The sequence below is a fragment of the Capra hircus genome, chromosome 15 (genome assembly GCF_001704415.2).
Source record: "Capra hircus breed San Clemente chromosome 15, ASM170441v1, whole genome shotgun sequence".
Classification (NCBI taxonomy): Eukaryota; Metazoa; Chordata; class Mammalia; order Artiodactyla; family Bovidae; genus Capra; species Capra hircus.
In genome coordinates, this window is record NC_030822.1 from 5423979 (window position 1) to 5438236 (window position 14258).

Below are 14258 nucleotides of genomic sequence, written 5' to 3' on the forward strand. Positions count from 1 at the left end.
CTCCGGAAGTGACGACACTCGCCCGACCCTGCTGGTGTCCCGTCGGGCCTCGCGGCGGCGCGGGAAGATGGCGGCGGCGGGAGCCGTGGAACGTAGCTTCGTGGAGCTCGTCGGGGCTGAGCGCGAAAGGCCCAGGCACTTTCGGGAGTTCACCGTCTGCGGCATTGGTACGGCGGCATCCCAGCAGAGCGCGATCCGAACCTTCCCCTCGGGCCTCTCCTGTGGATTTCTCCATCCCAACCCCCGCCCCCCCCGTTACCCTTCTGAGCCCACATGCCTTTTAGCACAGGAATCAGAGCTACCTTAGTGTCCTGCTGCCTCCTCTTTCCTCCCCTTTCATTCTGTATGGACTGTCAGTCCGTCCTCCTCTGCTTTCTCAGCGACCTCAGTCCGTGTCATCCCCAGAGAATCACGTGTGCAGGCTGACCACTCACCTTTTACAGGAACTGCAAATGCAGCGGCCGGAGCCGTGAAATGCAGTGAGAGCGCGGGAGGCTTCTACTATGTGGAAAGTGGCAAGTTGTTCTCCGTCACCAGAAACAGATTCATTCACTGGTGAGTGCTGTGTTTGGCAAGCCCTCTGGAAGGTCGGGTCGTTCGGCGGCTGAATTTTCCTGTCTGGCCCTGAGATGTCATTCATTTTCCGAGTGGTTGTAGACAGGAAAAGAAAAAAAGACTGCTTTCTATTTCTGTCTTAATCAGTGGAGAATTAAGGAGACCCAGAGTTCTGGAAGAGTTACCCTATCAGGCAACACTAAAAGCAGAAGAAATGTAGCATAGGGGCTAAAGCCCCAAAGACCAGTTTTTAAACATGAGCCCATTATGTATTTGTAGTGCTTTACATTCATTCTATGAATGAAGCTTCTTTCATTCTGTGGGTTTGAGCCTTTACTTGTCAGGCACTGCTAGGTGTCCTGGGGACAAAATGACTAACAAAAACAATCACCGTTTTCATCCTGCAAGGTGTGGCAGTGTAAGAGAAGTGGACCTACCTTTCACGGGGCAGTTTTGAGAAGGAAAAAGGCATTAAGCTAATGTTCATACATAGGTATATCAATACAGATTTTTCATTCTTGCCTCAGAGGAGAAGAATAGGGTTTTGAGAGGCCAATGGGAAGACCAAGTATTATTGATGGGGCTGGAGAGGCCTAAAGTAAGTCACATTTAACCTGAGATTGGAAGGGTGAAAGGTTAGCCAAGCAAGGTGTTGCGGGAGAGAGCATTTGAGGAAGTGGGATCACTATCTCCAAAATCCATGAGGTGAAAAGAATTTGACAGGTGAGCATTTGAGCAAGTGGGATCACTATCTCCAAAATCCATGAGGTGAAAAGAATTTGACAGGTTTGAGGAACTGACTGAAGATCTATGCGGCTTAACTGCAAATGGGCAAAATGGATAAGGATGTGAGCAGTGCTGAGACTAGTAGCTAGGCTGGACTCATCATGAAGGACCTCAGGCTGTGCTTGGTCTCTGCTTTGGTGCACGGGCTTCTCATTACGGCGGCTTCTCGTTGCAGAGTACAGGCTCTAGAGCGTGGCCTTAGCTATTGCATAGCACGTGGAGTCTTCCTAGGTCGGGGATCGAGCTGATGTCCCGAGAGCTGGCAAGCAGATTCTTAACCACTAGACTACCAGGGAAGCCCCAAGATATGTGAATTTTATCCTGAGTATGTTGAGCAGTCACTGAAAGTCTATAAACATGATCAAAATCACATTTTAAAATAATCATTCTGCTTTGTGTAAAATAGATTTGGGATGGATGGGTAAAATACAAAAGAACAGTTTTCTGATGGACCAAGTAAGACATTGAAAGGTTGTTGAATCACGCAAAGACGCCGGGATTCTTTGCCCCCAGAGGAGAAGAATTCAATCCAGGGCCAGAGACGAGGTTTGATTGCTCAGACCTTTTGTGTAATAAAGTTTTATTATAGTATAAAGGAGATAGAGAATGCTTCTGACATAGGCATCAGAAGGGTGCAGAAAGAGTACCCCCCTGTTAGTCTTCAGCTGAATGTTATATAACCCACTCCAGTACTCTTGCCTGGAAAATCCCATGGACAGAGGAGCCTGGTGGGCTGCAGTCCATGGGGTCGCTAGGAGTCAGACACGACTGAATGACTTCACTTTCACTTTTCACTTTCATGCATTGGAGAAGGAAATGGCAACCCACTCCAGTGTTCTTGCCTGGAGAATCCCAGGGACGGGGGAGCCTGGTGAGCTGCTGTCTGTGGGGTCACACAGTTGGACACGACTGAAGCGACTTAGCAGCAGCAGCAGCAGCATTTTATTAATGAAAGAAAGGAATGTCTTAAAACTCAGAATGGCACCAGGCCCCTCACCCATAAGATGCATTTTGGGATAATCTTGGCACCAGATGGTTCATCCTGGGCCATAAAATGATTAACTTGAATCTTGAAGAAGCGCAGATCACCATACAAATAGTTTCATTTCCATAGATTAGAGGAACAATATCTGAGTATAACATACTGGTTTGTCAAGTAGGTTCTGAGCCAAGAGGCGGAACCAACTTGAAGATAGAGTTTGGGGTAAATGCGTAGTATATTAGCATAGCTTAAGATAAACATTTCCATAAGAAAAAGGCATTGGTTATCTTTAGGTTTGAGAATAGTTAACTTCTTGTGAAACCAGGTGTCATTATGGCAACACAGTGTTTTAAGGGACACCTCCTTTTAAATGTGTATAAAGAAGGAAAAAATATCGATAGTTTGTTTCCTCCTGCCGCTTAAGAGAGATAAAAATGTCTGACACTTGCAGGCTATTTCCTCCGTTTGGAGACCCCTGGCCTTCATGCCTGTTACCCTCTCAACATGTTGGTGACTCAGCTGTGGGAGTAGCTAGAAAAACAGAGATAGATGGATTCGAGATACACTTAGAGGGTAGCTTCATTAGGACCAGGTGATAGACTGACTATGGGATAAAGGGTGGTAAGGGAAAAGGAGGGAGCAAGGACAGGTTCCTGTCTTTTGGTGTGACTGACCAGATATCCTGCAGAAGGATTGCCATCTTCTGAGATGTAGAAGATGGGTTTTGGACGGGTGTTAAGTAGTTCTTTTAGACGTGCTATTAAAGTGTCTGTGTAGTTGCTCTTTGACGGTGTCAAGTAGGCATTAAAATTTATAGGTTCAGAAGAAAGACCTGTGTTAGAGGTGCAAATCTCATTGATTTCAGAAATATTTTTGAGTGCCTAATATGTTCCGACACCAGTGCTAAAGAATCTACCTGCCAGTACAGGGGACACAAGAAATGTGAGTTCGATCCCTAGGTCAGGAAAATCCCCTAGAGGAGGGCATGGCAACCCACTGCAGTATTCTTGCCTGGAGAATCCCATGGACAGAGGATCCTGGCAAGCTGTGTAGGGCTTTGGGTTGCAAAGAGTCAGACTGAAGTGACTTTGCACACACACAGTGTGTTGCGGTGAATGTTTAGGGACTGGGAACATAGCAGGGAATAAAGCAGACAATCCTTGCTCTCAGCGGAAGCTGATCAGTAACAGTAACCCCAAAAAACCGTAGTTCATCAGGTGATATGTGGAATGGAGAACAGGGAAGGGAGAAGGGGAATTATTATGTTTAATATTTCACATAGGGTAGTTGGGCAAGACCCAGTGATAAGTTAACATTTGAGCAGAGGAAATAAGGGTACCCAGGGGGTGAGATTTCAGGTAGAGTCTTTGAAGAAAAAGGGCAAAAATCCCGAGACAGGAGCTTGTGTGTTGTTTTCAAAGAATGGCAAAGGGCCAGAAGTCTGCCTCTTGAGAGAATGAAGGATAGAGGAATAAGGTAGCCAAGGGGCAGATTAGGGCTTTGTCAGTTATTTCAAGGCTGTGACTTTTACTTTGAGTGAGAGGAGGGTTTTAAGTGAAGAAGTATTATGAATAACAGTGTTTTTAAAAGATTGCTTGTCTGCTGTGTTGAGAACAGAGTGTAGTAGGAAGGGATGGGAGCAGGGAGACCAATTAGAGGTTGGTGCCACAATCCACACAAACGACGATGGTGGCTTAAAATGAGTTTGGTATTGTTAGAGGCTGTGAGAAATCTTCTAATAGTGGATATGCTTTAAAATGATTTTGTTAGAATTTAGTGTTGGATCAGATGTAGGGTATATAGAAAGGAAAAATTCAAGGGTGAACCCCATGTTTTTGGCATGAGCAACTGGAAGTTACAGAGACGCCATCCATGAGTTAGGAAAAAAGTGGAGGTGAAGCAGATGTCTTTTCTGGTTTGCTGGGTCCAGGAATTCTGTTTCAGACAGGGGTAGTTTGAGATCCCTGATATACAAGTGCAAGTTTGAGGTAGTAGTCAGGAGGTGAGTGGAGAGTGTGGGCTGAAGAAGATACAGATTTAGAAATCATCGTCAGTCAAAGCTGTTAAACCAAAGGTGATCGCCCATAGCAGTGGTCCGCAAGCTTCTTGGCACCAAGGACCAGTTTCACAGAAGACAATTTTCCCACAGATTTGGGGTGGGGGGACTGGTTTCAGGACGATTCAGGCACATTACATCTGCAGTGCCCCTGGTTATTGTGACATCAGCTCCACCTCAGATTGAAGTGTTAGATCCCGGACGTGGAAGCCCGCTGACAGGAGGAGATTCGGGTAGGGCAGTAGATGAGATCTGGTTAGGACACGGCCAGCATGGTGCTGTCTGTGGTTCTGAAGCTACCGCATAGCAGAGGTATACGTGAGCAGGAGTCTCTCCTGCTTCCTAGCAGGAGGAAGCTTTAGAAGGGAAACACCCACATTTATAAGATCACTGTAGTTTGATGCTATAGTGATTATATGTGGAGGCCATGTTACACTATAAGTTGTGAGTGTGTGGTGTGAATTTTAATCCTAGTGGAGTTTAATTGAATTGACTATTGTTCTAAAGGTTTCCCAGGTGGTGCTAGTGGTAAAGAACCCGTCTGCCAATGGGGGAGATAAGATAGACCTGTGTTCAGTCCCTGGGTCGGGAAGATCCCCCCTGGAGCAGGGCATGGCAACCCACTTCAGTATTCTTGCCTGGAGAATCCCTTGGACAGAGGAGCCTGGAGGGCTGCAGTCCATAGGGTTGCAAAGAGTCTGAACTAACTAAAGTGACTTAACACTTTTTTCTAAACATACTATCAAGTTTGGAAATGTCTCCATTTAACAGAATCATATAATAATAGTTGAATTGTATATAATGCTGTGTTTTGTAGACTATACAATGTGGTTTGGAATGTCAGAATTGATTTGAGTTTGCTTATCCAAAATTTTTGAATTAGAGTTCACCTGAAAACTATTGTCATACATTTCCATGCAACAATCAGAAAGAAAAGCGTAAACTCTTTTTTTGTTGTTGTTTTTTACCAATGTCTCTTTTTAATAGGAAAACCTCTGGAGATACATTGGAGCTGGTGGAAGAGTCACTGGACATAAATCTGTTGAATAATGCAGTTCGCCTCAAATTCCAAAACTGCGTCCTTCTACCCGGAGGAGTTCACGTCTCTGAGACTCAGAATCATGTGATGATCTTGATATTAACCAATCAGACCGTGCATAGATTGGTTTTACCACACCCTTCCCGGATGTATAGGAGTGTAAGTTGGTTAAGTATAATGTCCTTTATTTCTCAAGTTACTTGGTCGCAAAGTTAGTATTAGAGCAATGTCCTTTGGAACTGAAGAAAGGATGGATTCCTTGCTAGCCCTAACCAAGCACACTTTCATGCTGGCATTGTTGTTTAGTCGCTAAGTCATGATTGGCTCATTTGCAACCCTATGGAATATAGCCCGCCAGGCTCCTCTGTCCGTGGAATTGCCCAGGCTCCTCTGTCCATGGAATTACTGGAGTGAGTTGCCATTTCCACGTCCAGGGGATCTTCTCCACCCAGGGATCGACCCCACATCTCCTGAATTGCAGGCAGATTCTTTACCGAGGAGCTGCTGGGGAGGCCTCATACTTTCCTAGTTACTATTTAAAATGATCAAATACATTCTAAGTTGCAAAAATAGTTTTATTAAAAAGAACAGCTTCTTTTTTCAACTCAACAATTTTTTACTTTAAAAACATTGATAGCAATTGGGAGGAACTGAGCAAAATTCGTTTATTTTGTTTTGAACAGATTTTTCTTTTTCATTTCTCCACAGGAGTTGGCAATCGAAAGTCAGATGCAGTCTATATTCACTGACATTGGAAAAGTTGATTTTAGGGATCCTTGCAACTGTCAGTTGATCCCATCAGTGCCTGGCCTCTCCCCTGGTTCTGCCGCCTCAGCAGCCTGGCTGAGCAATGATGGGGAGGCTCTGTTTGCTCTGCCATCTGCCTCTGGGGGGATCTTTGTTCTTAAACTACCTCCTTATGACGTACCTGGTAAGAACGGGAATGCAACATGGATTTAATTTCAAACAGATACTGGCGTTAAGACAGATGTTAGAAGTCCAGGGCCATTGTCCAGTGCAGGAACTGCTTCCAAACCATCCTAAATTCATTATTACTTTCCTAATGAGTCCCTAACACTTCACAGTTTTTCCCAAGAGGGTGGGGTTTTATACAGTGAATGAGGAACTGCAGCTTACTGGAATATAGGAAAACAGGTGGCTATAACGTGGCCTATTCTAAGACCTTTAGTAGAGATGAGTTGCCTGATGTCTATTTTCAGTTTGAGGTGCTGTAACTAAAATAAGTTTAACTGAAACAAGGACGCGCAGTGCTGCTACCATGCTCCAAGTTACCACCTTCTCTTACCTGAACTGTTGCATTTGCTTCCTAATTATCTTCCCAGATCTGTCCTTAGCCCTCTGCAGAAACTTCTCAGGCAGACAGAGACATTTAAAACCTCCGTTGAGTCATGCCATTCCACTGCTCAAAGCCCTCAGGGCGGGGCTGTTCTTCATCTCACTCCAATAAACGCCATAAGCGTCCTTAGGGCGACGCCCTGCTGCCTCTAACTGCATCTTCTCATTCTTTCTCCCCTCCTCCAAACCTGCCACATGTCTTCTGGCAGTTCCTTGAACATACCAGGCACATCTGCCTCAGGGCTTTGGTGGTGTTCAATTGCTCAGTTGTGTCCAACTCTTTGCAACCCAATGGACTGCAGCACACCAGGCTTCCCGGTCCTTCACCATCTTCCAGTGCTTGCTCACACTCATTTCCATTGAGTCAGTGATGCCGTCCAACCATCTCGTCCTCTGTTGTCCACTTCTGCCTTCAATCTTTCCCAGCGTCAGGGTGTTTTCCAGTGAGTCAGCTCTTCATATCTGGTGGCCAAAGGATTGGAGCTTCAGTTTGAGCATCAGTCCTTCTGATGACTATTTAGGATTGATTTCCTTTAGGATTGACTGGTTTGATCTCCTTTGATCATCCGGGGGGCTCTCAAGAGTCTTCTCCAGCACAGTTAAAAGCTTCAGTTCTTCCGTGCTCTGCCTTCTTTACGCTCCATTCGCAAATCCACGGGTGACTCCTGGAAGAACCGTAGCTCTGACTGTACAGACCTTTGTCAGCGCAGTAAGGTCTCTGCTTTTTAACCTGCTGTCTAGGTTGGTCATAGCTTTTCTTCCAAGGAGCAAGTGCCTTTTAACTTCATAGCTCCAGTCACCGTCCTCAGTGATTTTGGAGCCCAAGAAAATAAAGTCTGTCACTGTTTCCATTGTCTCCCCATCTGTTTTCCATGAAGTGATGGGACCGGATGCCATGATCTTAGTTTTTTGAATGTTGAATTTTAAGCCAGCTTTTTCACTCTCTTCTTTCACCTTCATCAAGAGGCTGTTCTTCGCTTTCTGCCATAAGGGTGGTGGCATGTACATATCTGAGGTTGTTGATATTTCTCCCTGCAGTCTTGATTCCAGGGCTTTGGTGGGAATAGCCTGTCCCCAGCTACCACTGTGGCTCATTCTCTCAATTCCTTTAGGTCCTTTCTCAGTGGGTGATCTGACCACTTTTTAAAATTGTAACACACGCCACCCCCTCCCCCCATTCACTGTACCCTTTCTGTGTTTTCTTTTTCTTCACTTAATGCATTCTGTTTACTTTGTTAACTGTCTGCTTCTCCCTTCCTCTCAGTGGAATGTTCAGTTCCAGGAGGACAAGACTGTTTTCCCTTGTATTTTCTGCTGTATCTCTCGCATCTAGAACTGCGCCTAGCACAGGAAAGGTACTGATTGTTGCTTTTGGAAAGAATGAAGTCCTGCTTCTGAGCAGCCACATGGGTTACCATTTGTAAATGGCAAAAATTTCCCCTCGGAATATAAAACTGCTGTTGCTCTTGATCCAGTAATGATTCAGAATATTTTAGTTAGGAGATATCTATGGAAAAGGTACAGCCTAAGACTTCCTTGGTATAGAAAGCTCACCCGTTATAAATTCCTTGTTCACGGTTGCATACTCTTGTCTTTGGGTTTCGCCAAGTATGGTCACGGGGTGCCTTGGGTATCACTGGCCTGTTTTCCGTCTTACAGGGGTGGTGTCAATCGTGGAGCTGAAACAAAGTTCAGTGATGCAGCGCCTGCTCATAGGCTGGATGCCCACAGCTATCAGGTGAGTGGTCTCTAGCCGGTGAATCAGAGGGCCCAAGAGTGTGAGCCTTTGTCCTGGTCAGCGGCGATTAGTGCTTCCAGTCTGACTCCAAGACAAATAAACGTTATGCTGGAAAGGAGAAGGGTCTACACAACACCGCACTCCGTCTACCATAGAAACCGGACACAAGTCAGATAGAAAGTGTGCTGTCGCACACCAGCCTGGAAACTCTTGCTCCTTCCGTTAAGAGTGTGCATTTTATTCTGTCTCTTAAATTGCAAACTCTAATGATCGGGTAATTGGCGCCAATAAAACGCTAATGCTCAGCCTTCCGTTTTCAGAGGGGACCAGGGGCCTTCAGATCGTCCCCTGAGCCTTGCTGTGCATTGTGTCGAGCACAATGCCTTCATCTTTGCTCTGTGTCAAGATCATAAACTACGAATGTGGTCTTACAAGGTAAATGCTACATTGATAGTTGCTGTAAGTTACAATAGGATTGCGAATTGTAGAGAAGTTGAAATAAGTCTCGTTTCCTCGCGTAAAAATTATCAGATCTCTTACTTTGGAGATGATGGGCCGTTTCCAGATTCAGACAGTTTCCTTTAACTTTATTTTTCCTACGTTTCTCCCCTGAATTTTCGTATTTTTATTTTGGGAGATTAAGTCCTACAGAAAGGTTGAAGTCGTACAAAGTATACTCTTCACTTCAGGACAAATGCGGTTTTAAAACGCAAGTTGAGAGGCTTCCACTGGGGGTCCAGTGTCTAGGATCCTGTGCTCCCTATGCAGGGGGTGCATGTTGGATCCCTGGTTGGAGAACTGAGATCCCACATGCCACACAGTGTGGCCAAAACCTTTTTTTTTTTTAATAAAAACTTTAAAAAGAATGCAAGTTGGTAAAATACTGTTCAACCTTTGAATACAAAATAGCTAATGATTTTATCTATCAGACCAAAGAAATGTTTTCATCTCAGCCCTTTAAAAAAAACCAAACCTTAGGGCCCTTCAGCAGATAAATTACATATGGTGCTAGATATGATGGATACGCATTCTTTAAAAAGGGAAGGAGTTTTTTTTCCATCTTGAATGTGCTTTAATACCACTTACTAAATCTTTTCTTGACAGGACCAAATGTGCCTGATGGTGGCTGACATGCTGGAGTTTGTCCCCGTAAATAAAGATCTCCGGCTCACTGCTGGGACTGGACACAAACTGCGACTTGCTTATTCCCCTTCCATGGGACTCTACCTGGGAGTATACCTGCACGCACCAAAGCGAGGACAGGTATGAGGCAGCTGAGACATGTATCGCGTTATTCTGTGTGTGCTGGCGTGGAGCAAAAGCGGCAGGCTCATCGAGCCTCTTTTCAGCTACTCACATCAGCCTGTAGATGTATCTTGCATTGTTTCCACACAAAAAAATGTTTCCATTTTTTGTGCTACTGTGTGAATTGAAAGATCTGAAAGGAAAATTCAGGATGAAAGGGAGTAGAGAGTTTAAAGGAATGTGGGAGGAAAGTGAAGTGAAAGTCACTCAGTCGTGTCTGACTCTTTGCAACCCCGTGGACTATACAGTCCTTGGAGTTCTCTAGGCCAGAATACTAGAGTGGGTAACTTTTCCCTTCTCCAGGGATCGAGCCCAGGTCTCCCACATTGCAGGTGGATTTTTTACCAGCTGAGCCACAAGGGAAGTCCATGAAAGGAAAGGTTAACCAAAACTAAACAAGAAAGAGCTAGTTTGAAAGTCTGAGTAAAAAAAATGGAGTTGTGAACAGATGTAGGTGTAAGTAGTGCATTAAGTTAATTTTACGAAATGATTTTGCTTATCATTCAAACATTAGCTGTTGTATGTCGATGAGGTATTTAGGATACAATACAGTGGTATAAGGGTTGCCCGAGGAGGCCTTACAAAGAGCTGAGAAAAGAAGAGAAGCTAAAGGCAAAGGAGAGAAGGAAAGATATAACCATTTGAACGCAGAGTTCCAAAGAATAGCAAGGAGAGATAAGAAAGCCTTCTTCAGTGATCAATTGAAAGAAATAGAGGAAAACAATAGAATGGGAAAGATTAGAGATCTCTTCAAGAAGATTAGAGATGGGCACAATAAAGGACAGAGATGGTATGGACCTAATAGAAGCAGAAGGTATTAAGAAGAGGTGGCAAGAATACACAGAAGAATTGTACAAAAAAGATATTCACGACCCAGATAATCACGATGGTGTGATCACTCACCTAGAGCCAGACATCCTGGAAGGTGAAGTCAAGTGGGCCTTAGTATCACTACGAACAAAGCTAGTGAAGATGATGGAATTCCAGTTTAGCTATTTCAAATCCTGAAAGATGATGCTGTGAAAGTGCTGCACTCAATATGCCAGCAAATTTGGAAAACTCAGCAGTGACCACAGGACTGGAAAAGGTCAGTTTTCGTTCCAATCCCAAAGAAAGGCAATGCCAAAGAATGTTCAAACTACCGCACAATTGCACTCATCTCACATGCTAGTAAAGTAATGCTTAAAATTCTCCAAGCCAGGCTTCAGCAGTACATGAACCATGAAATTCCAGATGTTCAAGCTGGATTTAGAAAAAGCAGAGGAACCAGAGATCAAATTGCCAGCATCCACTGATTCATGGAAAAAGCAAGAGAGTTCCAGAAAAACATTTACTTCTGCTTTATTGACTATACTAAAGCCTTTGACTGTGTAGATCACAACAGACTCTGGAAAATTCTTAAAAAGATGGGAATACCAGGCCACCTGACCTGCCTCCTGAGAGATCTGTATGCAGGTCAGGAAGCAACAGTTAGAACTGGACATGGAACAACAGTTCTTTATTCATTTGGAACCGGTCCAGATGAACCAAATGGGGAAAGGAGTATGTCAAGGCTGTATATTGTCACCCTGCTTATTTAACTTATATGCAGAGTACATCATGAGAAACACTGGGCTGGATGAAGCCCAAGCTGGAATCAGGATTGCTGGGAGAAATATCAATCACCTCAGATATGCAGATGACACCACCCTTATGGCAGAAAGCAACAAGAACTAAGCCCTGTGGCACAGCCAAATAAATAAATAGATGGTTGGATATTGTGTTTGGCACGGTGCCGGGCCCTTCATGTACATTAACAGCAGATGCTTGGACTGTGTGCTTCCTCTGGACTCACACACCACACATACCATCCATTTAATCCTAGTGACATTCCAGCAAGGTTGGGTCTGTCCTCCTCCCTCCATGGAGTTCTGATTCCCCATGCTAGCTGCTAAGCTGTCTGGGTCCCCTCCTCAGGCCTGTTGGGCTCTGGTATCCCAGTCCATCAGCAAATTCCGGAAGACAGTGAAGGACAGAGGAGCCCAGCGTGCTGCAGTCTGTGTGTCAGGCACGACTGAGCAACTAAAGGAGAGCAGCCCCACTCCAGGGTGCCCTTTCACGTGGATGCCCTCCCCCGCCTCGGGCTCTGACACTGCGCTGGTCCACCCCCGTGCAGTGGACACTCTCCTCGCCTCCTTGGGCTCTAGTCTCCATTGCGGGCTGTCTCTCCGTGTGGACCCTCCTCGCCCTGCGTGAGTTTCCACCCTGCCCCAGGCCTTCCACATAGGTGGACGCCCCCTCGCCCTGCTCATGCTCATCGCCCGAAGACAGGCTGCTCCCCGATACGGAGACTCTTATTCTTACCTCCTTGGGTTCTTTTTTTGTTTTATTTCATTTTTTACCTTTTTGGCCAAACTGCCTCGCGTGCGGAATCTTAGTTCCCTGACCAGGGATCAGACTCACGCCCCCTGCGTTGGAAACAGAGTCTCAACCATGGACCACAAGAGAAGTCATTTGTCCTTGGGTTGTTGATTCATGCCCCCCGCTCCCTGAGCTCAGTAATTTGTTCGGATGGCCCACAGAACTCAGGGAAGCCCTCACGGTTACTGGTTTATTATACAGTAAATGCTGAAGACGTAGGTGGGGCGGGGTCCAGAAGGGTCTTGAGGCACACCACTGTCCCGGCACACGGATGTGTTCCCCAGCCTGGGCGCTCCCCACACCCCAGAGGGATAGGGGTTCTTATGGAGGCCTCATCACATAGGCATGATAGATTATTGAGCCAGTGGCCTTTCTTCCCTTTCTAGAAAATAGGGGTCTGGGCTGAAAGTTGCAAGATTCTATTCAGGCTTCCTCTTTCTGGTGACCAGTTGCCATCCTGAAGCTATCTAGGAGTCAGCTCTTGGAGCAAAAGGTGTTCTGTCACAGGGAATTTAGGAGTCTGTGCCGGAAACCAGGGTCAAAGACCAGCTACTATAACAAAAGATGTGCCCAGCGCCTCTGTCACCACTCAGAAGATGGCAGGGGTTTTAGGAGCTCGGTGTCAGGAGCCAGAGACCGACATGTATGTTTATTGCTACTTCGCGGACTCTTGATAGAGATTTGGTAACTCTAGATCATACTGAAAAGCATTGCCATCTTAGCAGTATTAAGGTTTCTGCTTCATGAACACGGGATGCTTTTCCATTTAATGTTTTATAGTTTTCATGATACAGGTTTTGTGGGGTTTTTTTAATCAACTTATTCCTATGTATTTTATTCCTTTTGATACGATTGTAAGTGAAGTTATTTTAATTTCATTTCTGGTTCCTCATTGCAGGTTTATAGAAATATAATTCACTTTTTTATATTGATTTTATATATACTGAACTCTTTTTAGTTCTGGTAGTGTTATAATGGAATCCTTGGGACTTCCTATTTATAGGACAGCAACACCTGCAAATAAAGATAGTTTTATTACTTCCTTTCCAATTTGTGTGCCTTATCTTTTTTTGTCTTAATTTCCTTGAACAGATCCTCCAGTATAATGTTGAATAGAAGTGACAAGAGTTGACACCCTCATCTTATTTCCAGTTTAAGAGAGAAAGCTTTGGGTGTTTCACCACTGAGTGTGATGTTAGCTGTGTATTTTTGTGTTGAGGAAGTTCCTGTCTATTCCTAGCTTGTTGAGTTTTTATCATGAAAGAGTGTTCAGGTTGGTGCCACTGTGACATTAGGGCATCAGTAGTTTGACCCACTGTGGCTTTTTTGCTTTATCCATGCAAATATTAACACAATGAAAAGGGCAAATAATGTAGAATTACTGTGAAGAGTTTTGACCTCACTGACCCCCTGAAATTAGTCTCGGGGACCTCTAGGTGTCTGTGGACCACATTTTGAGAACCTGTGCTCTAAAGATTACACTGAGATTGGATGTGTTATTCTAGGATTAGGGTCAAATTGAGCAGAGCTATTACCTGCTTTGGTTTAAGCATTAAGGTTCTATTAATGAAGCCTAAAATCATATACACTTCATTTTTAGCAACCATGTAATGCTGGTGTGCCTATTCAGAGTATAATGAGGTTGAGGTCGTTTTTGTTTTTTTTTTGTTTTTTCTAAACAAAAACTGCTCTTCAGAATGTTTTTTTCTCCCTAACCTGCACATTTGAAGTTTGGTTTTGTTTTTTCCAGATTTGTTTATTGGTTGTGGTGGGTCTTTGTTGCTGCACAACAGCTTTCTTTTAGTTGGGGTGAGTTGGGGCCACTCTTGGTTGCGATGTGTGGGCTTCTTGTTGCAATGGCGTCTCTTGTTGTGGAGCAGTCTCCATTCCTCTGAGGCCTCTAGGATCTTCCTGGACCAGGGATCGAGCCGGTGTCCCTTGCATTGCAAAGCAGATTCTTAACCACTGGACCACCACGGAAGCCCTGTTTGGCCTTTTTAATCTCTGTAGTAGTTTACATCCATTCCTGTTAGTTTCATTT

At 44.7% G+C, this 14258-nt stretch overlaps 1 protein-coding gene across 1 annotated transcript in view; it reads left to right on the forward strand.

Annotated features, from left to right (window-relative positions):
- NUP160 (nucleoporin 160) overlaps positions 1 to 14258 on the forward strand; it is a 43649-nt gene continuing 29391 nt past the window's right edge. The window contains exons 1-7 of the mRNA XM_018059084.1: positions 1 to 167; positions 444 to 555; positions 5367 to 5577; positions 6127 to 6349; positions 8434 to 8512; positions 8833 to 8947; positions 9617 to 9775. Of these exons, the coding sequence (XP_017914573.1) occupies positions 68 to 167; positions 444 to 555; positions 5367 to 5577; positions 6127 to 6349; positions 8434 to 8512; positions 8833 to 8947; positions 9617 to 9775 (999 nt within the window). The 5' untranslated portion in view covers positions 1 to 67. The remainder of the gene's footprint in view (positions 168 to 443; positions 556 to 5366; positions 5578 to 6126; positions 6350 to 8433; positions 8513 to 8832; positions 8948 to 9616; positions 9776 to 14258) is intronic.